Here is a 24,651-nt window from a genome sequence, read left to right on the forward strand (position 1 = left end):
TTGTTACTTTGTTCCTTCTGTAGGCCCTGTCAGGTATTGAATTGCTGTTGAGAGCAAACTGGACATATGTATATTTTTGTACCTAAAGCTGATATCAGCAGATGTAGTAGCTGCATTTCATACATATCACACATAGACAAAAGTCCATCATTGCTACCATATATGTTGTTTGCCATATTTGGTAATAAATGTTACATCTGAAACCAAATAAGTTTGTTTTTTATCATTATTACTGTTATTATTAGTCATTAGTCATAGTAGTGGTAGTAGTAGTATTTACATGCGTTAAGCCTTTATAGTAGTACGGTCGTGTCGTGCTTTACCAGCAGGAAGTGGAACTTCTCAGGTCGTTGCCATAGTGACTGTAAACCTATGGTTTCTCATCAGCGCATGTTAGCTTCATTAGCACATTTCTTGTTGGACAGCCAAGCCAGTTGTCGTGTGTTTCACCGTTCCACACGGACTTTCTTGTTATAATGGAGGCTAAACCCCGAATTGTGGGCGCAACATCCGAGGTAGTTCCTCTTGCCTTACCCAAAGGAACGACGAAGTTGTGTGAACTTTGTCAGAGAGAAGCCCACCTGCAGTGCACCGAGTGTCGGGTCACCTTTTACTGGTAAGGCTGACTTAGCCTAGCTTAGCGCACTCGTTAGCTTAGCTGTTTTATCACGAGACGTCAGGGCCGCTAATGGCTGCTGGACTAATTGTTCTTGAAAGCAGCAAGTCTCCTAATACCACACGGCAGTGGTGTGTTTGTCCTGTGTGTAGGCCTACTCGAAACGTGTGCGCCGTTTGGACGGTAGGTGGCAGTGTTTGATACATTTTCCTCACAGCATAAATCACAGCACACGTCGGCACGTCATGTGACTGTGTCGTCTGGGGGGGAAAGGAACAGCTGGAAATGAAATTACCACAACGATTATTTTAGTTCATGTGACTTTTGTGCTTTCTGTCCGTTTTTTGAGCATTATAGCAGGGCTATTTTTTATTTTATTTTTAAATGTGAGCCAGCATTACCCCCCTGGCGTTGTTGGACATCTCCGCAGACTCAATAACAGATCATAAGATGGTGCTGCTGGGTGAAATCCTCCTTGGCACAGTGTGGGGAGTGAAGAAGAGCATGTGGTGACATCCCTCCCTGCAGGGATTTACGGGGATGAGCCACTAAAACCAGTCTCTTAAAGGGAGCTTATTGTGCTTGCTTCCCTCTCAGCCTGTAAAAATGAAACACAAGTCAAGCACATTTCTTGAATTAGATGAAGAATTCCAGCCCACAGTCTCATTCAACTGTACCCCGGAAACAGGGATAGAGGGGAAAGAGAAGCAGATACAGTAGATTATACATGTTTCCAGTTCAGAGTTGAGATATTTTTTGTTGTTTATCACCACAACATGCCTTTTATGACTTCGGAGTGGCCTTCTTTGTTTGGAAACAAGCCCTATAAACCTGTTACGTTAAGGGCGAAGTGGTTTGCTGAAGGTGTAATAAGCCATATCATATTATTAATCTGCTGGCAAACTGCTAGGATCCAGAAATATGTGTGCGGTTACTGCTTATTATCAGGCAAATTGAGGAGCATTACATAAAGGAAGCTCTGCAGAGACAAGAATGTGCAGTGGCCCAGTGTCCTGACAAGACCCCATGATTTGTGTGCGTCTATCACGCACACACGCACGCACACACACATACACACACACACATACATACATACAAGCTATGTCAGTGCTACTGATGCGACGTGGCCAGATCACTGCCTGCTCGCTTCTTCTGTCTCAAGAAGCACAAATACACTGGAGGGAACACACATGAAAAAAAGAAATAACACAGGGAAAAACTAAGACAGTTTCCACAGAAGTGTGCAGGAGAGGAGAGCCAGAGGAACTAAATTACAGACCAGTTATGTAATGGCATACAATTTGGTATGCCCTCTGTGCACTCGGATGATATTTTCTAAATGGGATAGAAGCTCTGCTTTAGAAATGTTAGCACTTCAAAACCGCTGATATGCTGTGAAGAAACATTTCCTGATTTTAAGTCAGCCAGATCCACACTATTAACACATCTCTGCAGCGCTGCTGCAGTTCTGCTCTTACAGCGTGAGCTGCAGGTCAGAGCAGGGAAAGAAGTGTTTTGATCAACAGCCTGATTCCTGAGCCAAAATCAGCCACATAGTAGCCAGAGGGGCAATCTCATACGCATGAAAACCGGAAGTTTCACAAAAAGTCTTGGGGAATCTGTGGATCGAGGGTGGCCGAAGGGAGAGAGGAAACTGATAGAGGGAGTCAGTTTAGCAATATAACAGTCTTTTTTTCCCATTTTTTTCTTTTTTTAAAATTCCTCAGTCATGCAGAGCACCAGCAGGCTGACTGGGTGGGGATCCACGAGCGAATCTGTCCATTGCTCGTTCCCATACGCACCCAAACACTCTCTAGTCTCCAGGAGGCGGGTCGCATTGAAATGAAGCTCAAAAAGGTGAGCATGTATGTGGTGCATTGGGACCACATGGGAGCGCAGTGTCGGCGTCGACTTCGAGTATAGTTTACATCTCTCACTGTCGAGGCAAATGCAAAGATGAACATGCATTTTACATAAACCATATCCCATGGCTGTGAGAGGTTTTGAATGTTCTTCTCGGTAATCTATTTATCACGTCTTTTCAAATGGTCTAGTGTTTAGCTTGCAGGTTTTTTAGATTTAGCTATCCTAATTTCATATGACTTAAGTTGCCAAATCCAAACCTGGAGCACACAATGAAGTGGTAGAATGCACTGTCTAAAAACGAAGCACATTAAGAGTAGAAGGTGGGAGAGGAACAACTGGGCTGTTGTTTTAGAAGAAATAGAGAGGGATTTCTTTACATGGAGTGTTACAGGAATAGTGTATCACAGTGTTACAGTGATACAGAGGCTAATACTGAATATTGTCTATGAATAAGAGGGGTTAAGTCCTCTATATTATGAATTAATGTCAGGTAAAAGCAATCTGACTTGTTCAGTGGGTTTGGTTTATTCACCTAGGCAGAGCTGATTGAGATTTGCAAGCTTGTGGCTCAGAGCAAGCTGTCTGCGGGGAAACACCAGGAGGCTCTGCCTGCCGCCCAGTTCTGCCTTCGCTGCTCCATAGACGTCCACGGCCCCCGTTCTGTCCATCTGGTCCCTGCCTACCTGCTGCTGGCCGAGGCCAACACGGGTGAGCAAAGGGGAAAAAAATGGTATCTCAGCCCAAACCGTCCTCCTGTCTCTTTCCTAGATGTTTGATGCACTTGTGTTTTCCAGGTTTGGGTAATCTAACCATGGTGGCGGAGCTCCTATCCCAGGCAGAATGGGTGGTGTTGAAGAGCCCAGAATGTGGTCACGCAGTCCACCATCGGCTGCACAGGAGTCTGGGCCGCCTCCACACAGCAACTGGAAACCTGGAGGCAGCTCTGCTTAACTTTGCAAATGATGTGTGTGTGTCATTATTAGTACACATACAAGAAATGGCACCAGTACATGAAGTGTCTAATTATGAGGAAAACCACGACTCTGTTTCTGCACTTTACACTTGAATATTTTCAAGGATAATTTATGTATATTTTTAAAGTATGGATTGACCTTTTCTCTGATGTTTTTGTAGATATACTTTGCCAGCGAGGCGTATGGTCTGGACAGCACTGTCACCTGTGGTGGCTACTATCTCATGGCTGATGTGTTTGCCAAACAGGGGAAGGTGCCTGTTGCTTGTTCCTTGTACTCTGAGGTAAAATTTAACAAGATGAGATAGGAAAATGTTATGACAATTTGACTAGTTTTATTTTGGTTTATGCGTTTCATGGTGTGTCCTCTGTGCATTTGTAGGTGGCACGTACTTGGCACTATCATCTGACCAAACTCCTTGAGACCCACATGCAAAATGTGCAGAATCCTGCCGTGTCGTTTGAACCCTCCTGTGGTATGCGTTATCACACTAAATATGCACAGTTAGTGTGATATAGAACCATATAAATCAGAATAAACCATATAAAACCATACATTTAGGCTTCATCAAACTATCCAGTTCTACCATACTATTTAAACTGTGAAATCAGACAATGACATCACAAATCCATCCTTTGCTCCTCCCGCTGAACAGTAGAGGGATCCGTTGTCGTATCACCGAAGAAATAAGGTCAACAGTACTATATTTAGCTGGGCTGCATTGCTGTGCAATCCGAAGGCTAAAGCCCAGATTTACGCGACCATGCTTAGGGCTGACTAGAGACCAGTGCTGACACATCTCTGGCTGTGCAACATCCGCACCGCTACCCCCTATCGCAGCTGCTGGCCTACATATGATGCTAAGCCTGTTAGCTGCAATGCAATTTCTCCAGGCTTTCGTGATGTTTACCGGAAGTGGGTGTGGAAGGGAAAGACGCTTACACCAACTAGACAGAAGATCTGGTTTGTGTTGGTCTATATCAAATGCATAAGTACTGTGGGGTTTTTTTCTCTTCCATCTTTAAGTGTATTTATACCCACGGTAATATACCGTTAAAGCTAAACGACATTCATTTCATTCATTCATCTGTCTCAATCTCTGACTTTCATTCAGACAATGCACAGCGAGTCGAGGTGGATGAGATGTTACGAACCATGTTGGAGTTTGAGCAGAATCGCTCAGGAAAAGACTCTGCTCAGATTGCACTGGTGGCCCACTGCCTGGCCATGCTGTGTTTCCTCGGAGGAGACTATCTCAAGGTGAGGTGACCACCAGGCATTAAAGATTCAGTCTGACATAGTGACACATTTCCCCATCATCCCCTCTAGAAGACCGTCAACAAGGGATTATCTCTAATTGGAAAAGCCGTAAAGATGAGGTTTGAATTAGCTCGAGTTCACGCGACCGTCTCGGCTCTCTGATCTCCAGATTCCAGTCTCTCTTTAATACCACTGGAGGCCGGATGAGCAGACCTCTACAGTATGTCAAGCCAGCTGAGGGGGACGAGACAGTGATGATGTTGTGAATTTGTCTGTTCCACACTGTCTGTACAGGAAGTCACGCGCCAGTGTCGTGACTGCCGCAGACTTAACACCTTGTCAGGGTCTAAGTTCAGTGGGTCGGATGAGATCTTGTGGCTAAGCACGCGTCGCCTCGTCCTAGCAAACAGTAAACACATAACAAGAGCCAAACAGTCACACAAATACATTTCACAATACTGGTCTCTGGATGAAAGACGACCTGACCAACAGCTGCATCAGAAAGTCTGCCTAATTTAACTAGCCTTAGAGCTGTTCTAGATGATTGAGGAGAATCTTTGATCTCCACTGTGAAATCGAGTTTTTGTTTGCCCATTTCCACATGGACATATGTGTGTAGGGTCAGTTCTGAAAGAAGCTCTGTGTCCTCTAAGTTAGAGGGATTCTTTCTGCTGGGTGGAGGCTGCCTGACATGGGCGTATGTGTGGGTCAGTGTGCTCCAGTCGAAAGATGATTTACTCACACTGTGCCACCCAACCACAAGTGTACTTGTTCAGACCAGCTGTCTCTTTTCTCTTATATTTATTGAACTGCAAAGTATTGGAAAAAAAATAGACGTGGAGTTTTGATGACCACTTTTCTCTTATTGTGGTTGAAGTTGCACTAGTTCTTGTCCACGTCATCGATATATTGTGGGTTGCAAGTGCCAGGGCTGTATTTCTGCAAAGTACATAACTGTAAGTACGTACGATTGTTGTCATTAGGAAGTTACTTTGAGGGAATTGTGGTTAAATTACTTTTTTTTTTTTTTTTTGCCTGTGATTCAATGTGTTGTTGCACGGATGGACCAAATATCCCACAGCTTACTGTATCAGCCTTGTAATCACCGCAGATAGCTGTGGGTAGATAACACACCGAACCGCCTGAGTAACACACATACACTGCACATTCCCAGCTGTTTACAAAACCGAAGAAACCAAAGGAATTCCATGGACGCCACTGCAAACTTCAATGAAATCCACATTGAGGTTGGCATGTTTCCATTACTGGGTTAGCATTCGTGGTTTTATCCCTATTTTCCCTCGATTCCAAATGATAAAGGACAATCATTGCAGCCTAGCAGATCAGGTGGTGGGAAGGTAAAGTGGGTTAAGCCAAGCTGACCGGGTTGCAGTCCAATTTTCCCTGATATTATTATATAAGTCAGCTTTACTCTCTCAGGAGAGTCTAACAGCTGCAGCTGCTGTGTTTGTTTCCGTTTGCGTTTGTTTGCCAGGCACTGGGATTTTGCAGCGAGGCCCTGCAGGCCAGCCAGCTGATACCAAATCATGACCTGACGGAGCCCATCCAGGGCCTGCTGCAGCTGGTGCAGGGTCTGCAGACAGAACCACGTCCCGGTTTGGACTAGTCGGCGTACCTGTTCCATAAGGGCTGCTGATTTAACCCACAATGGTTTCTTCCAGTGTCAATGTAGAAACCACTGAGCTGGGCGCAATTAAACATTTTTTACAGGTACAGTTTAGAGATGTTGTGAACTGATGTAATGCTGTACTCTGAGCACACGAAACAAATGTTTATATGGAAATGTTTAATAAAAGCAGTAAAAGAAAGAGGGGACATGTTCATTGGTTTTGAATAATGACTCATCTTTATTTTAATCTAAAAAAAAAGAGAGGGATATATATTTACATCATTTTGCACATTTGTGAATTACATGATTTGGGGATTCAGTTTGGAACACTGTCATAATGATACAGAAAGGAATCGTGGTGAGGGCGTTTGCTAAAAACCCTTATTTATTTCTATGCAATGTTTCTGCTTTTCTCATAGCCAGCAGTCCAGAACCTCTTCGTCAATCCAAGTATGCTGTAAACCTTTACGCAAACCTCAGGCTTGTTTTAAAACACATCGACATAAAATGAACCTGACAGTCGCAGTGAAATCCTACATATTATATACAATTCTGAAACAGTTATTCATTATATCAAAACAAAGAATCACTTTTAAAATCATCTCACTACTAGTGTTATTAGTACTGAATTATACTGTACAACAAAGAGTTTGTTTTTTGGCATTCAGATTCATTTTTATGTGTTGAGAGGCAGCAAAACATGGAAACACTTGGATTTCCGTATATTCCCTTTTTAAAATTTTTGAGCCAAATATACATTAGCAGCAGTTTGGATTTAAATAGTAACCTTGTGCTCTGTTGTGTACACAGTGACTAGTCCAGAGGTCCCTACATGTTTGTTCCAGGCCTGCCGAGCACCACACGGACCAATACACTTTCCATCATTTCATGATTGACACACATTTCTTCCTTCCTTGCGTCACTAGCATGTTGCATCCATTTCTTTCAGTAGCTCCCATACCTTTTATCCTCTTTGATCTATAAAAAGACAAAGCAAAATGAAACCCACCTGAACTGGAACCTTGACTCAGATCAGTTCTCCCAAAGGAAACCAGACAATGAGAAGGCATTTTCAGAGTTGTTAGGGCACAGTTAAATTAACCTTTGATGGCTAGATGTGCGCTGTCTGCATATGTAGAAAATACAGATTTAAATAATGGGCTGTAAGAGATAAATGAACATTTCAGTCTTTCCTATGGCTGGCTTTGTGATGTCTTTAAAAGATATGTGATCTTTGATTTAGACTGATGTACACAATGTCAAATGACACAGGCTTCAATACAAAGACAAAAACGGGGACGACGACTAGAGATAGCTGGGACTGGGATGTGACTTGCTAATGATGAGGCCCTTGCATGTCAGGAGAGCCGACATCAGCGGATTTCACAGTTTGTTTGTCAGATACTTTCATTATATAGATACCGGACAACATCACAGTAGTGTAAATGTTGTTGTCCTCTCAGTGGAGCCACCGTGATCACTTGACAGCAGACTTTAAACAAAAGCTGCCTTTCCTGTTGTCTGGTGGGTTTAGGTTTGGCACCCTCGAGCAGGCCCCTCGGATTCCAGACAGTAAATTCGGCCCACAAGAAAGGGAAATAAAATCAAGCTTCACAGCGGTCTCACTTTATTAAGACAATATTAGTGCACACAAACCACTTTTTTCTCTTTAAAAATACCATAAATTAGGAAGAAAACAAGGACCAATATAAAACAAGCAAGGAAAAAAAGTGCATGTTAACCATGGTATACACCACATTGTCTTATACTGTAGTTTACAACCTTTTTTTCGTTGTTGTTTGTGTAACTTTTTGTCTGCCGCTATATATGTGTTGTGTTTTTGACATGTCTTTCGCTCAGATGGATATGTCGTGCCTTGGTGGGGGAGGGGGGAGGGGTTCAGGGATGAGATCCAGGCTGCTTCCCTGAGTTGTTTTCAACAGAAACACGAACGTCACTATGTGGAACAACTTAGGGTTTACATTTGTGCTTTTTGATCGGAGCTGTAAATGATTCTTAATGAACCTGTATGTTGATATCTCAGAAGGTGTACTGGAGGTAAAGTGACAGGAACAAAAAACCATAAGCAAAAGCTCTTGGCTGCTGAAATCCCTGGATTTTTTTTTTTTTTTAACTTTCTTCTCTAAGGAAATAAAAAGTAACATTCTATTCAAAGAGACTGCAAAAATATAGTTTTAATTATTTATTTGTACATCATGCCAACATATTTTGTGGGTTAGGATACCTGTTTTTTATACCCCCCCAAAAAAGGTGAAAACAATAAAAAGGTAAAATCTACAAATCATATGACTGAGAAATCACATCTAACCAAATCTAGAAATGTTAGCACCAAATTTTAGTTTCAACCTTTCAATATTGCAGGTATGTACAAACATATTTGTCCACAATAGCTTATGAAGATTTTAACGTTGGCAGTAATTTCAGCCGTTCCAGTTTCAACAGCTTGATGCTAGTATGCACTGAAGCTAATTCACTACCTAAATATTTACAAAAAAGCTAAAAAAAAAAATAAAAAAAAAGAAAGAAAAAGGAAAGAAATAGAAAATAATACACAAACTACTTTTTAGCTCTTAGACATAGAAGGGAAGGAACACCTGGTTTATCAGGCCCATTTGAAAACCACAAGGATCCTGGCTGATATGTATTGTATGTTTGAATATCTACTTCATCCTATGGCAGTGAGAAGTCACTGTTTTGAGGTATATTTTGTTCACACGCTGTCTCGTGTTTCATCTGAGCAAGAAAAAGAAAATGCATCTGTTTTTTCATAAAGTGCTAGACAATTGATGAATTATAAAAAGCAGAAGAGCGATGCTGCTGCTGGTAAGGCTAACCAAACAAGCTGTCAAGGAATGTAGAATTAAAAATAGTAATGGCACTCAATTCATGTTCCTACTCCAGGTTGTGACTCTTTAACAGAAATGCCATCTTTTCTACAACCATACACGTTAGGGCAGATTTGCGAGCCTGCTTCATTCACAGTGAACAGTGAGGTTTTCATATACGGACACCGTGTTCTCACCTGACAGGTGGTAATGGTATGTAGTCATGGTCACTGTCAATGTCGCGGCTACAGCTTCATTTTAAAATCAGTTTAATTATCAGAGTTAAAAAACATTGTGTATACAGTCTGTTTAGGTGGATTTACAACATATGACATGTTGTCTTTTAGTGAAAATTATCAATAGCAGTAAATTTAACATGAAATTCCTTTATTTTTCTCCAGTTGATGCAAATCCTGTTCCGTCTCTGACTGGTGCACTTCATTGCTACATTGGAGCTGACACTACAATGTGTCGAGCATGAGGATGTTTTCCTATCACAAGGAGCTAATCACTTGCAAAAAAAACAAAAAACACAACACTTCATTTCTCCTCCAATCCACCAACCCTGACTACAGTCTCAGCAGGAAACCCCTTCTTTATGACAACATATTGCAGATTCTCTTTCAATAAAGATATTGTGTTGTAAAGATAAAAATACGGCAGGTGTATGCCTCTCTGAGAATCTCACACCCACCCCAAAAAACACCTTCACCCTCACTATTTTGCAAAAACTGAAACAAGGAGAGGTCAATTTGGCAGTTATCATATGTGTTACATCCCACTCTCTGCACATTGCTGTAGTGTAAGCTAAGTTTGGATCTCGTGGGGTAGAGGTGCAAAGCGAGGAGAGTCAGGGGAGCAGCCTCAGATCTTTGTTTTCTTTTAGGGGAGTTTTGGTGTTTCTGTTTCTGCATGTGTGTACCGTTTCTCTGTTCTAGTTTTGCATTTAACATCCTGTGTTTGAATGATTTTTTGGATTGATATGTGTTTTAAAAGGAATGTCTGTTGCCATGCGTGCAGATGTGTATGTGCGTGTTATGAATTTGCGAGTGCATGAAGCTGCTTGAATCTCACTCAGTCAATAACTTGATCTCATTGGCAAGGAGGGTGTTGAAGTTGTAGGCCGGATCAGGGAGGTCAGGCAGATCAGGCAGGTTGGGGGCTGTGGACTGGCGCGGCGAGGACTGAGAGGGCTCGGCCAGCTCTGGGTCGCTCTCGCTGGAAGTAGAACCCATGCTCATGTTGCAGACGGCCTCGGGAAGTGAGCCACCACCGGTGGGCACGCTGCACACCTCAGGCTCACTGCTGGTCTCGCTGGTGCTCGACACGACGGACAGCAGGGACATCTTACGGGTGAGGCGGCTCGGCAGCATGGACAGAGCATAGTCGGCGACAATGCCCGCCACATCGATGCCACAGGCCTGGTCGAATGCAATGAAGCCTACGTTGGCATTAGCCTCGCAGACCACGAACGAGCCATCGTTGAGCTGCAGGAGGTCGATGCCGCACACATCCATGCCCAGGATGTTAGACACCTCTATGGCCAGCTGCTTGCCCTGCTCACTCAGTGGGCACATCATGCCCACACCACCTAACAATCAGAGAGACATTAAGTTGGTTAATACCCTTATCTGTTATTCCATCAAGTTTTCTATTAAGAATCAAGAGTAATCTTCAAAAAAAAAAAATATCTGGACGATCAAGGAATTAAAAAAAAAAAATTAGGCTAATTTTGTTATGTGAAGTCATGAATCAAATAGCACAGCCAATCTATCTAGAGTCAGCGGAACTGTCAACATGATCTGTTACATAAACGCAGAATAATCTGATGACTGATGTCCTGAATATGTCACAGCACATTACAGCCCCACTAGACCAAAACTGTTCATGCTCTGACATTGAAGATCAGTCTCATCAGCTGGACTGCTGATGTCTCTGGGGCAGATTGTGGATGAGCTTGTTGATCTGGCACTCTTTCCCCAAAGTGGTTTACTCAGCAGATGGAGTATTGATCAAACATTTAGAAACGTGCTTTTAGAAATATTCTCCTCACATACAGGAATGATCAGAGAGATCCAGTGAAACAGTGATTTAAATGTGGCACACAGAGCAGTAGTTAATTTGTTTTCTAATGGTCTTAATTAAAAATGAACACCTGTCTTTTACTTGTACTTTGTTTGAAAAGAAGCTTCCTGAAACTAATCGTATCAACGACGACAACAGCTTTGGTTCTACAAGAACAGTGGGACCATTTAACCACACAACTTAAAATAAAACATTACAAGACTCAAGGCAACTCCAGATTTAGTATCATCCATATAATCAGTAAATTAAAATTGACCACACCTAAAAACAGACTGGTGCAAACTTTAGACGATCTGTTCCAGTGCTGCCATTGTTGGTAACAGACTGTGATGAGTGGAAGGGGCAGTGAGTTCGCTACTGTATTATGTGTGTTACAGTGTGGAATTCAGTGTGTCATCTTTGACTCTCTTGGGTCTGCCTACCCAAGGAGCAGTTGCTCTGCATGCGACCATCAGTGGAGCAGCGTAGCATTGAGCCAATGACGCGGCCGCCCACCAGGACCACCCGCACATCGCGGCCATGCGATTCCTTGACGTACTCCTGGAACAGGTAGGGGGTATCGTGGCGGATCAGGTGGCACAGATCCGTCAGGTGGTGTTTGTCCCGTGCCAGGAACACAGCCTTGCCTGAACAAGGGAAGAAAGGAAAGGTGAGCTAGTTATCAGGCTGTCTGGATTTCTTCTTTTCTTTCTTTTTTATAGAAACATGGAAATAAAATGTGCAGGGTCTGGTAATAGCAGCTGAGGTTGGATAACTTCCACAGTTTAGCTGACAAGAAGCTGCTTCTGCTGACCAAGTCTCATGTCAGTTCCCATTTCTCATATAACGGATGGGACACTCCTCTTAGCAGCCACAGAAATGCTTCTCACAGAGGATAGAAGACGCCTGTTTTAATTAGCACCTTTTGGCTCTGTCTCCAGGTTGTCACGCACTCTGACCCCTGTTCCCAGCACCAGGGAAAATCATGTGCTCTGTGTGTGTATGTGCACATTGTGTCTAAGTGACAATCTAAACAAGATGACAAGGCGAACACTTGGTAAAATCATAAGGATGTGAAGATGGACAGTCAAAAGTCAAGCCAAAAACAAGACAAACAAGGAATTATGATCCTGTGACTCGGTGAGACATGTGACTACTGTGTGATGATGGTACTAAAATATTGTTTGCACACAAAGGCAAATGCTATAGTGAGAATTAGAATATTTCCCAAGAACTAGCCAAGGGCAGATTAAATTTGATCAAATTTGTTATCTTGTATAGACCTATTAACACCAACAATTCTTAAGATTTTTTATTTTGAACTCTATATTTGCTTACAGGCCTTCATGAATCATGAAACGGAAGGCAGGTTGGACTTGAGCCAATGTCAACGGTCAACTGCAGAGGAGAGGAAAGCAACCACTGAGTTGCCGAACTCCATAAACAGGGTGAAGTTAGAGGCTGACCAACAGCTGCTTTCCCTAACAATGCACTGAGATGGCAGCCCAGGCTAGCCAAGGTTCATTGTTATTCCTTCACACAATGGCAGACCCAGCCAAGTGTCGATAAATATGAATGGGAAAGGGCTAATGGGTCAGCAGGCACTGGAAGCACAACATTAAGGAAAAGGCTCAAACTTCCCACACAAGTCCTGTGTGAATTCTGGCAAAATGAGGAGACAAGGGTCAATTTGTAAACTGATCTAGCTGCCATACTGCAAGAGGCACTACAAGCTTCTGTTCTGTGTTTGTTGCAGCACCACGGTCCTAATCATTTAACACTCTGTCAATGAATTTCATATAAGGATGGACTGAGCTGCTGTTAGGGGCCTGCAGTGTACAGATCCTTCAGGCGTGGTGTAATGAACAGAGCTGGGAGCTTTTTATGGAAACTTCATGTGTCTGAAACCCTACCCTGTCTAGCTTTAGGATGATGTTAAAGATTTTTGGTATTACACAAACATGTTTGCTGAATACATTTAGGAAACAATCCTCTCTGATATTGGGATAGGAATCCGTCAGAACTGTCCTGTGAGGAAGTGAGGAAAAAAAATCGAAGTGGGAATGTCATGGACCCTGTCCTAAATTGAGAGTATCTGCCACAAACTGTTGTTTGGTTTGTATGGAAAAAACAATGAAGATAGAGAGCAACATGAACAAACTGTGGAGAAGCTATCACTGTTGTTAGTCTGTCTGAGAAGCTAACACTGATGTTAGCCTGTTAGCTGTAATTTCCTGACACAATTAATACCTCATAGTCATCGAAGCTAAAATCTAATGCCTGTTTATTCATGTCCATTATAGGAAGCTAGCTAGCCAGACACAAGTAACGTGAGCCAGCTGTTGTCATGGGTACAGGCAGTCTCCTGTACATTCTAAATGTAGATAAAGGCATGGCAGGACGAGTGCTAGTTAGGATCGCTTAAGATATAAGACCAGCTAAGAGTTTAGGAACTGCCACTACTAGGAAGACAGGACTTTTTCTTTTTTTTGACACCTACGAAAGGAAGGGCAGTTGACTGTGGGTCTTACCTCTGTGGCCACGAGCATTCTTCACCACCACTGGGTAGCCCAGTGGCTCTGCCTCATCGATCATCTTACGGAAGTTGTCGTGCCCTCCTGGGAAACGCCCATGAACACAAAAACAGAGCAAACAGAGAGAAACACACAGAGAGAGGTGTAAAATATATTTTAAAATGTGTCCTTGTTTTGATAGCAATGTTCACACATGACAGCCAACTGAACAGGGTGGGGGAGGGGGATGAAGCCCGTCGCTATGGCAACAGAAGTGACTCAAAACAGCGAGGCAGCGGGAGTGTTGTCCTGAGCTTTTACTTCTTTTTCTGCTTGATTCATGAGATTGGAACTGAGCAGTCAGTGAAGGAGGCATTAATGTGAAGCAGCTGACCATATCTGACATTGATTCAGGAGCTGGCAGCTTGTAGCGACAGCTGAGCTTCAGCTCTCTCTGCTTTGGCTTGAGAAGTGATTGAAAAATGTGTCAGAAAAGATTGAGAAAATGGGAGGTGTTAATAACTTCTTTCCCCTCTCTCTCTCCATTTCCACTTCTCCGTCTCTGTCTCCCTCTCCATCTTTGTGTTTCTGTCTGGTCTTATCTGGCATTGAGTCAAGGGAACAGATGTGAGCTCAGTGTCACACAGTTTTTCCAGATGCAACGATTCACATGTGATTTCAGTGAGATGGAGAAAGAACAGAGGTCGAGGGAGAGAGAGTGGACTGCAAATGTGGGTCCAACCACGTCATCAGCTGCTGAGGTTGAGAACAGGAGGGAGGCATCTTTTATTTTGAAAAATCAGGAGGAGGGCATGGGGTGGGGCGTTGGGAGGGGGTGGGGGTGGTGGTTGGGGGTTGTGTTACATAAGCTCTCCAGCCGCTCTGCATGCATCGCCTGGCCTACTGTGCAGAGAGACGAATGGAATGTAGGCCAAACACCCCCTCCTCTCTCTCTTCTTTCTTTCTTTCTTTCTTTCTTTCTTTCCCTCTGTCTGTATCCTTCTCTTTCTGCTCTCACAAACACCACAGCACTGTCGATTTTTTGGAAAACAGGAAGAAATGCGCAGCGTTGTTTGTCAGCCTCTGTTTCGTCTTTGACTACAATTAACTACAACAAATAAAAACAGCAGCTTGGCATGTTTTGTGAGAGATGTATCAACATGTGTCCTGCCTTCATCAACAGTTAAAAAAAAACACTGCTGTTTGAGAAATTGTAAAAATGATAAATATATGTGGTTAAGTGGACAGCTATGAGGATTTGACCTGGTATGTAAATGGGATTTTTTTTTCTGTGCTGTTTGAGTAACCGCAGTGGACTAGTGATCTGCTGACTGATGATTTATTATTCTGTGATACAGACACACGTTGACTAAAGCCTCTGATGCAACTAATGTGACTGTAATGTCACCTGACACAGCAGTGCTGGTGTTTATTCCAATATCCATTTGATTGTAGATGATGCAGTTATATTCCTATATAATGTGTTTATACACACTTAAAGATAATATTCCCACCTAGTTTCTGTTGTGCTCACATGCACACCTATGCAGCAAGAGCGCCTGTAAAAGTTTTAGTAAACATTAAGCATAATGGAAGCAATTCATTAAGAAACGATCTAGATTAACAATCTAGGTTGACTTGTTCTGTAGGACCTCCAAAGAAGAAATTGTCCGGCGAGTGCTGTGATGGACAAGTCTATTAGAGAGAGGGTGTTTTCTTAATGGCGCATTTGTGTGTAACACTTCCATTATGTACTCTGCTCTGAGAATTACAGTCTGCTCAGAGCCCTCCATGAGGAACAGTACAGTGGCATCATCCAACACAAGGATGGTACTTGTCCACAGACTTGGAAGCAGATACATTAATAAAGCTGTCTCACTCATTAATTGACTTGCTGGTTAAAGTCATGGAGAAACACACAGCTTCAGACGTCTTAGTTACAGCAAGACGGTGCTAAAAGGGCTACAACTAATGTTTATTGTCACTCTTGGTTTATGATGTTTAAAAATGGTGAGAAATGTTGATAAGTGTTTCCAAAAACAATAAATGCAATTCACTTAATAGCTGACAATCAATTTTGCAGCTTTTAGTGCTACCACAACACACTGTAAAAGGTGAACATCAGGTATTGATTTACCGTAGGAGAAGGTGTCAGGAAGAGGCACCCCGTGACCAGCCAGCTCCTGAAAGGTCCAGAACTTGTTGACACAGTTGAGTATGGCCTGGGGCCGGTTGATCAGCCGACAGCCCATCTTCTCGAGGTGGCGCAGCACAGTGATGTCACTGTCTGACTGCACCCAGGGCGTGGGCACCCGTACCACCACCACCTGTGGATAAGATGTCACCAATTCCTGCTCCACTCGCAGACCTGGAGGGTGATGTTGTGAGGGGGCATGATTGGAAAACAAAGAGAAGAAACAAGACGGTCATCACCAAACAAAAATCATTTGTCAGCCTGTGAAGACATCCTAAAAAATCCTTTTGTCATTCTTGATTGCTACCATTACACCCTAAAAAGTCATATTTCAAGTAGCTGGAAAAATTGTCAAAGTATTTGGTGAGATTTCCTTTACTGCTGGAAAAGATGACTCGTCTTATGGAGGCTGTTTGTGGACACTGCACCAGCTCTGACCGAGAGTTGGCTGGGTTACAAGACCAGGCAGAGGCAGCCAGCTCCTCGGCTGGTGCTGTTAAGCCATGAATTTGGAACCTGCTTTATTTACATGCTGCCCATATCCCTATACAGTACTCCCCTGCAGTGCTGCCAGCTCGTCTGTCTTTTGGACCAATACTGTCTTCTCCTTTGGCTAAGGAAGGGATATTCTTGCTGATACACTACTTTGTCTCAATGTAGGGCAGTGGGGTAGGGAGTGCTGTCTGAAACCCCAAGGGAGCATAATTGAATTTAATCACACACGAACACACATGAGGGAGAAAAGCACAATTAAAAACACTGTATTGTGTCCAATGAAATATTTGCTTGTTTCAAGTCATTGTCCCCTTAAATAGTAAAAATGTTGTGATTCTGTCACAGTGCACAATGATTGTAATCTAGTTATCTCATTTAAAAAAAATGTTTTGTTTTATAGAAATTCAAACTGACATCTCTTTTCAAAGTCTCAGCCTGACACCACTTTTATCATGTAAATGTGAGCGAGGGAAATACAACAGGCTAACTGAACACATCTGAATAGGTCACTGATCAGCCATTTCAATTCAGCACAGCACGTACAAGCCATGGAAAACAGGGGAGACTTGACAAAGAGAAGCTTGTGTAGTATGAAGCCGGCATGACTTAGTATACTGTAACTTTTCTACTCCTCAGTCCAATAACAGCTATCTGGAATAAGAGTTTGATATTGGCTTGAGAGTTGCTAAACACAGATGGCAAATTCACCAAAAGATTTGGCAGCATTTTACTGGTGACTACTTTGTCACCCTGGATGAGAAAGGGAAACAGAGACAGAATGTGAGATTTTTGAGCAGGCGATGGGACCCAACAGCTCATCAGAAAGAACAGATTGGGTGAAAAATTTTAGAAAAAACTCAGTGTGCGTGTGCTCATATATGAGCACATATAAGACCTGCAGACACCCATTTGTCACTGGCACAGCACTTCACCTCCACCATGACCTGATTTTCAGCCATCTTAGAATCTGCAGGCTCACAATAGTGACAGCGCCACTGGCTGACATCATGAGGGGTCACGATAAGCTAGATGGTTGCTGCATACATAATAACATCAGACAGCTAGCTTTTGGTGTGCCGGCTGATGCACAGTACAACAAGCGCACACTCTGGGTGGGACCAACACTTGTCTTTAGGGTCATTCTGTGGACAGACACGTAGATGGGGGTACATAAGAGACAGCAGCTGACAGACAAGGTCGAGGATGTCTTGTAGCCTCAACATAGAGGACTGGAGGGAGGGGAGGGAGAAATGGAGGCATGTGGAAAAAAGGGGTTTGAAGCCATGAAAAGGCTGCCACCCCTCCTATTTTCTCCTCCTCCTGCTCACAATCTCAGTGTAGAAGTAGGAAGATTCACTGTCTCTCCAGCCCTATTGAACACTCTCGCACACTGCCCTGATTGTGCAGCAAGAAAGCAGTGAGAGTGGTGTTACAGTGGGAAGTGTCAGGGGATGTGGTCTCATGCTTTTTGACAGACAGTATTCACTGTTCATGGTGCTCGTCTCCATCTCCAGGGGAACCAAACAGAGACCAATGAGCCAGATGAATCAGTGCTATTCATTTGTGCAAGTGTGCACAGCGCTGCCCGTCATGTGACCACTGCAAAAACATTTAGAAAACCTCCTAGTTATTTTGGTGTGTAACAAAGGCAACATGGGTTCTGTATTGTGACCGTGTCTACATTTAGTGTGGGTGGGACCCGTTTATGGTAACAACACATCTCTACGACAGTGTGTAATATTTTTATGGTTCAATGGACTGTACATGCGCGTCCCATTTTCAATCGGCTGGACAAAGCTAACAAGCATAACAGGCATTCTGTGCATACCGCTGCAACGTCACAAAGCAGGCGATGCCGACAAACGCTGTGCCAATGTTTGGTTGCTGGGTCCTGCCAGTCCGGAATGCAGTCTCAGTCTGGGTCAGGGGGTATCCTGTCTAAATTAGCCTGATTGGGGCAGCCGGTTCGCCCACTGTTTCGTCTGGTTCACCATGGTCTTCGGTGGACTATTTACATATCTGTCATCAGTGACACACAAATCATGTAGAGTGGGCCTACTGAGAGGCCAAACAAAAAATAAATGTTTTCGTCATCCAGCACACAGTCAATGAAAACCTGCATATCGTCACTGAATTAGCTGATAGCTACTCTGACATTTACAGTAGAAATCTGAAATACAGTCACTAGTAATACAGAAATACTTCCCATGCCTACACCACACAAAAAAGGACAAAGTATTTTGTGGTCGTTAACTATTTAATCTTGGAATTCTTTAGTGGCTGTTTAATGTGTTTGCTCAGCTGTTTGCATGGTCATAAGATGAAGCTTTAATATGATGACACTCAATTATGTAATCTAAACTGATATAGCTCTGGAAACCATGAACATGTTCATGAAGATTTTGAAGATATGTTTTTTATTCACCATCACAGTTCACGTGTGAATATAAGTTTGTTTATTTGAAAGGTGCAATGGGTAAGAACTGGCCATCTGTCAAATTCATACTGCAAAAAAATAGGGGATGACATATGACCAAATTAAACAATATGTGCTGTTTACTGTACCTGCCTTTAGCAGGTTAGCTCAGTTAGCTGTGCATCTAGCAATTTAGACTAGGAGTTCAAGAACCAGGGGAGTGAAGTTGTTCACACTGCTAGTGCCGGGACTTTGGACCGGGACAGGCCGAGCTAGCTGGTCAGCATGCAACCTTCAGTAGGTATCTCTGAAACACAGTATATAGGCATCATAATGTTAAATTTGCTATTTTTTCACATTGTCAGGGAGATAATAACTTTAACTAGATATCTGTATGCACAGCACTATCAAAAATGACTCCAACATACACTGTAATATTAATTAATATGTATATACTGGATACAAAATACTTTTATGCATACAATAATTGATGTTACTATGAATACATATTGTGATGTGGCTTGTTAGTATCAGTTTTGTTGCAGGGACTGGAGGGGGAAGTACTTGGGTATTAGTGACTCTACAGGCTATCTTGCCAAGCCTTATTCAATGGCTATTTTTATGTTTTTGACATTATGCTGGCTAGGAAATAGTTGATGGAAAGTTTCTGTGATATTTCTAAATGATTCATCGATATCCGCCAGTATGGCAAGTCAAGATATTTTGGGTGTGAGCTCCTGTCAACTACCTGTATCATCTTGTAAGGTGTATATTTATTTTGTGTAACAAGAAAAACAGATACAGGGATTTCAGGGTGTGTTGGTCAGTGCTGCTCCGAATTTAAGTATTAGCTCTCTGCCTGTTGGCACAACTAGTTATACTACTTACAATTAAGTGTGTGCCAATAAACTGGGGTGCCTTGCGTTGAATATGTACATCAGAGCAAACAATATGTACATTACTATGTGTGGTGCAGGGTAAAATAAGATGTAATATTGTTATGTATGGTTAATATAGTTATACACACACACACACACACACACACACACACACACACACACACACACACACACACACACAGACACAGACACGCAAGCAACAAGTATTGAAGGCCTTTTTTGCAACACCAATAAAATGCAAATATACCTGTGCAGGCTGCTTGTGATAATTGAGACGCTGTGCAAGCTATGGCATGTAATCAGGTCCCCAAAACACTGTGTAGATATTGTATTATCATACAACTTAACATACTGTATTTCTTAAGCAGTTATAAAATGTAACTTTTTTTATACATTTCGCAACAAAAACCCTAAAGTACGGGGTACGTAACAGCAGCAGTGGCATAGGTTAGTACTGCAATGTGGATGTTAATCAAATTAAAAGCTATGTTACACACTCATCACATAGTCATAAAATGGAGCAACTATACTAATTAACTGAAAATGGATCAGCATTAAAAGCTACAGTATCTCAACCCTATGTGCTTTCATGCTGATGAACACTCACATGTCTGGGGGTAAATTAATGTTCCATAATCCTGTTCACTGACATAGGAGTGTTGCATTTATCATGTTTGGGGTAAAAGTGTGCCCACTGGCAGGCACAAGGATCACATGATCAAACATCACTTCATATCCTGTCTCTGTTTAAACGTCTCGCAGCAGACATCATGGGGCGTGAAATGCCTCTAGCTGAATGCTGGGTTTGGCTGTCTTATGTGAGAGGCCATCATGGTCATTAAAGCATGTGTGCGTGCACATGTGCATGTACTCATCTCTTCTCCTAGGGCCACATTGAACCTATTAACTATAGAGTGAAATGTGAAGGTCCAACTTCACTTGTGAACACACACGTGAGCCAAGAGCGTCACACACCTTTGAAATGGCAAGCTGTAAAGGTGTTATCAGATTTAGGATTACCTTAACAAATTCAACACGGTCAATAATAAATTGTGGTTTAGGTTGTTAATGTAGCATCTACCACCAGTGGAAAGCTTATCTTTGAATTAGTCCTGGTAACAGAGTTGCCTTTTTATGTGTTTCCAAATGCACATGTATTCATTATGGCACCGAATGTTTCCTTTAACATGTTTTTTTAAATAGCTTGTTTATTAATAATAAATTATCCTAAAGAGGTCATAGAGGAAAGAGAAGTGGTGAGTGACCGCAAAGGTGTTATTGACTGAATGATGATCTCCTGTCTCCAATGCAGAAACAATGACGACTGTAAGCACTCCCTGATCATGTCTCAGTGGACACGTAGTGGCATCACCTTGTGGTAATCTCAAATTCACAGAACTGTCTTAACATGTTTTGTTGGCTCTGGTAAAGTGCACTCATACAAATCCACATGAAGAGTCGAACAGATGATGCAATCAAGCTACCAATTCTACAGTTTATGTAGCCTGAAGTGTTATTCATATGCATGTAAGTGCTGCATGCAGTGCTAGGTGCATGGGACAGGTATGCACCTCATGACCACCAGCCAGAGTCTGAACTCAACAGCTTCCAGTGTAGCAAGCCTACAGCATGTCCAATCTGTCCACTGGCTGTTAATCTGTGATGTCAAGCCAAGGCTCAGAAGACGTTTACTGTATGTAGACTTGGGGCCAGCATAGATTACATGTAATGCTAACTGCCCCTGCTCCAGTTATGTGTATCCTGTTAAGATACAAGTCTAGACAGCTGCCCAACTTCCTGTCCCTGTTGGACAATACACACTCATCTGGAGGGTGTCTCCTAGATGTATTCAGTATTTTATGATATCTACAGATTTGTTTATTGTTTGAATTAAATTTATCTAGCCAAAACTGCATTTTAATGTACTTTTCACGTGGTAGGTAGCTATTCTAGGATTTGTGTACATTCACCAATATTCCTTTTGTTGTACATGTGTATGTGGAATACAAGTAATTTGAATACTCCTTTGCTGGCATTTGAACCCCCATGTTGAGTATAAAGGTTTGCCATGACTGAGCTGTACAGTAGGCCTGATGTAACAGTATGTAGTCTGTGAGGGACCAATCGCACCCCTATTCATCCCACATCCTCTCCAAACTATTGAGCTTGTGCCAACGGCAGCCTACACCCCTTAAGTGTTAATTGAGACCTACACGCCTCTCATCTGGTGACACGGCCCCACATCACACCGCCTTGACGAATTCCATGTGTGCCTGTTTGCTGAGAGCTCCTCCTGTTACAATCACTTCATCAAGGCCTCCTGAGTCAAGACTGTAAAATGTTGTCATTTCAGAACAAGCAGAGCACAAACAATGTGTTCTGGACAAAGCAGTTCCAAAATAACAACAACAAACACGATTACTTGTTTTTTTAGTTTTGATAATCAGTGATCTTTTATATAATTAATCATGTAATAACATTAAATAGAACTTGTTGGTGATGACACAGATGCATATCAATTCAATCTAACCTAAATATTTAGTTTTTGGGGGCTGCTGGTATCAATGTTAAGATATAACTCTAGTTGCTGGTTACATCTAATGAACATGAAATCCTTCAAGGTGTTAAAATATCAAGAGGATCAAACTCGACCTATGCACTTGGGACTCTTTCTGTACGTTTACGTGTCTTGTTGTCCTGTTTTGTTTTTGTTTTTTTTTTTGTTTTTTTGGGGCAATCTGCCTTTCCTGCCTGAAAAACTCGGGCTAACATGTGGGAGAATATCATAAAACCAACAACTAGCAACCTTCGAGCGACGCAATGTGCAGTTAAATTTCATCAGTTCAGTTTGCAATCGAATGCCTGTGATTTGGTGCGGATGCTGCAGCATTAGAAAAACGATGCCCCAATGCCCTGGTGTTTAATTAAACCTTTCAATAAACGACACTGTTGGGCTATCAGTGAAAGGAAACCAAGCATTTTCGCCCCCCCTCGATCTAGAGGCAGTCTAGCTGGAAAGTGGGTTAGGCGGTCACGGCTGTGGTACACTTCCCTTCCTTTGCTAGCAGGCACACCGGGCTAGCCCTCGACTTGCTTTACGGCAGTGCAGCCCCCCCAAACAATGACCACCTGCTATTCACTATTCATCCCGAATAATCCAAGTTTCACTGCATTGGTCACTTAACACACCACACGATCAAACACCGGCTGCTTTGAGTGATTGTTTTATACTTGCCTAATTGTCCCTCGCTGATGGTAAGCACGATTTGATCCATGAGAAGAGAGCGGAATTCCACATCCTCGTCGGCGCAGCGCTCCTTCAGCGCCCGGAGGATCTGAAGTTGAGGGTATTCCTGGCTGATACGCCGGTCGGTCACGAACCAAACCCGTGAACACATGTTTCGGATGAGCGGACTCAAAAAGTTAGGGGGGGGGGGGAATCCGTCAGAAAACTGCGGGAGGCAGAAGGTGTGTTGTGGCAGCGAGTGAGCCGGGGGTCGGGCGGCAGTGTATTAGCACGGAGATGCTCACACAATGGAGACCTCGGTGGCTAACGGTAGGAGCAGGCTGTGCTGTGGCTAAAAACAGCACCACGGGTCAACCGTTGTCTGGACCTTAACGTAACAGCGAGGAGGAATGATCTTCTTTATCACCTTTGTTTCCCTTCATTTGCAGCCATCTAGTCCTCCGAGGGCGCAGTTAGCAAGAACCAGACCGCGCGGTTTCGACACAAGGGAGCCAAAAATAACGGTATATTTACCCGCAGAAACTTGTCTCTTTCAGGCGAGAGGCAGCTCGTGGCACTATTTGCCCGCCGGAGCGAACAAAGCTCGGGCTGTGCCGCTTTATATCCTCCACCGGCCGACTCAAAACTACCAATAAAGTTTTCCCGCGATCGCAGCGGTTGTATGGCGTTGCAAACCGCAAGCTCGTCGGTTTGTCACAATGAACTAACGACAGCCCTCTCTGCTCCGTTTGGCTGCTATCCACACGGTGCTGGTGCTGAAAAGTGCACGCGCTTCGTTTACAACTCCACTTGTCCGCGTGCCCGTGCTCAGTCGACGGGGCCGCCCCAAAATAGAAGGTTTGGAGGGGCGCTGACCAATCAGGACACGTCCGCCGTCTCGTCGTCCAAACAGAACGCGGGCGGTGTGGGCGAGCCGCGGCCAGCCTTGACCAATGAGGGGACGCCTAAGCAGAACGAGGGTGGTGCGTGGTGTCTGCAGTGCGCACGAGACCGCGCACTCTCCCGAACCGGTTCAGACCAGACGGTGCGAGGGGGTTTGGCGGATATCGACAGTGCTGTCTCCATGCCGAAGTGGCAGGAGATGAAATAAGGTCATCACAGACCAAAGACACTGCCCTTCTTGGCGTTTTTTTCTCCCGCTCTATAATCTCTCTACACAATAGAGGCGTCTGTTTTAAGAGGAACTCCCATTAACACCGTGGCTGCCGTTAAATTGTGCCATCCGGCGATCGCCGTGTCTGCTGAGCAGGGGGACACTTCCACGTGATAATAGCGCGAAATCATTCCAGTGACCCACTTCTCGTGATCTCTTCCTGTCTCTCTGTGCCTGTGTGGATAGTATTGAGTGGGGTAACACAGGGAACCCTGACCACACAGACACGATGCACAAAATTGGATTCTATGGGACTAAAGACTTTGCGAAGATATCACTATCACCGATGCCCATCTCGAATAAAGTCCATAAATAAAGTAAATGCGCTTGCTAAAACCTCCGAATTTCCCTGAGAATTATCACGCTTCAAAGTTTTCTTTAGTATAAAAGCAATCTAGTGATAGATTTGTCCACATCCATGGGTAGGACCTACTAATAGCTAATTCGGAATACATTTTTTATTGTGCTTATTTCCAAT

The 24,651-nt window shown here is 43.3% G+C and overlaps 2 protein-coding genes across 2 annotated transcripts; one reads left to right on the forward strand and one right to left on the reverse strand.

Annotated features, from left to right (window-relative positions):
• The first annotated feature begins 476 nt into the window (after positions 1–476).
• On the forward strand, positions 477–6,552 carry zmynd12 (zinc finger, MYND-type containing 12). Its single transcript, XM_037104351.1, has 8 exons — positions 477–616; positions 2,344–2,473; positions 3,019–3,190; positions 3,277–3,446; positions 3,617–3,739; positions 3,838–3,931; positions 4,571–4,716; positions 6,212–6,552. The coding sequence occupies exons 1-8, from the start codon at positions 477–479 to the stop codon at positions 6,341–6,343; spliced, it is 1,107 nt and encodes a 368-aa protein (XP_036960246.1). The 3' UTR covers positions 6,344–6,552.
• An 8-nt stretch (positions 6,553–6,560) lies between these two features.
• Positions 6,561–23,829, reverse strand: rimkla (ribosomal modification protein rimK-like family member A). Its single transcript, XM_037104361.1, has 6 exons — positions 23,009–23,829; positions 15,907–16,137; positions 13,788–13,874; positions 11,700–11,903; positions 10,267–10,783; positions 6,561–7,324 (listed from the first exon to the last, which is right to left on the reverse strand). Exons 1-6 carry the CDS (start codon positions 23,169–23,171, stop codon positions 7,228–7,230), a joined length of 1,299 nt encoding a protein of 432 aa, XP_036960256.1. The 5' UTR covers positions 23,172–23,829; the 3' UTR covers positions 6,561–7,227.
• Between the last annotated feature and the right edge of the window lie 822 nt (positions 23,830–24,651).

Source organism: Acanthopagrus latus, chromosome 7 (assembly GCF_904848185.1).
Source record: "Acanthopagrus latus isolate v.2019 chromosome 7, fAcaLat1.1, whole genome shotgun sequence".
NCBI classification, from domain to species: Eukaryota; Metazoa; Chordata; class Actinopteri; order Spariformes; family Sparidae; genus Acanthopagrus; species Acanthopagrus latus.

Excerpts from the sequence above, each read along its gene's own strand:
- rimkla (XM_037104361.1), bottom strand. The coding sequence starts at position 23,171 with ATGTGTTCACGGGTTTGGTTCGTGACCGACCGGCGTATCAGCCAGGAA. Across the intron at positions 13,875-15,906 it reads TCCTGACACCTTCTCCTACG|GAGGGCACGACAACTTCCGT; the intron begins GTAAATCAATAC and ends GGCGTTTCCCAG. Across the intron at positions 7,325-10,266 it reads GAGATCAAGTTATTGACTGA|ATCAAAGAGGATAAAAGGTA; the intron begins GTGAGATTCAAG and ends GTCTTTTTATAG.
- zmynd12 (XM_037104351.1), top strand. The coding sequence starts at position 477 with ATGGAGGCTAAACCCCGAATTGTGGGCGCAACATCCGAGGTAGTTCCT. Across the intron at positions 617-2,343 it reads TGTCGGGTCACCTTTTACTG|TCATGCAGAGCACCAGCAGG; the intron begins GTAAGGCTGACT and ends AAAATTCCTCAG. Across the intron at positions 2,474-3,018 it reads TTGAAATGAAGCTCAAAAAG|GCAGAGCTGATTGAGATTTG; the intron begins GTGAGCATGTAT and ends TTATTCACCTAG.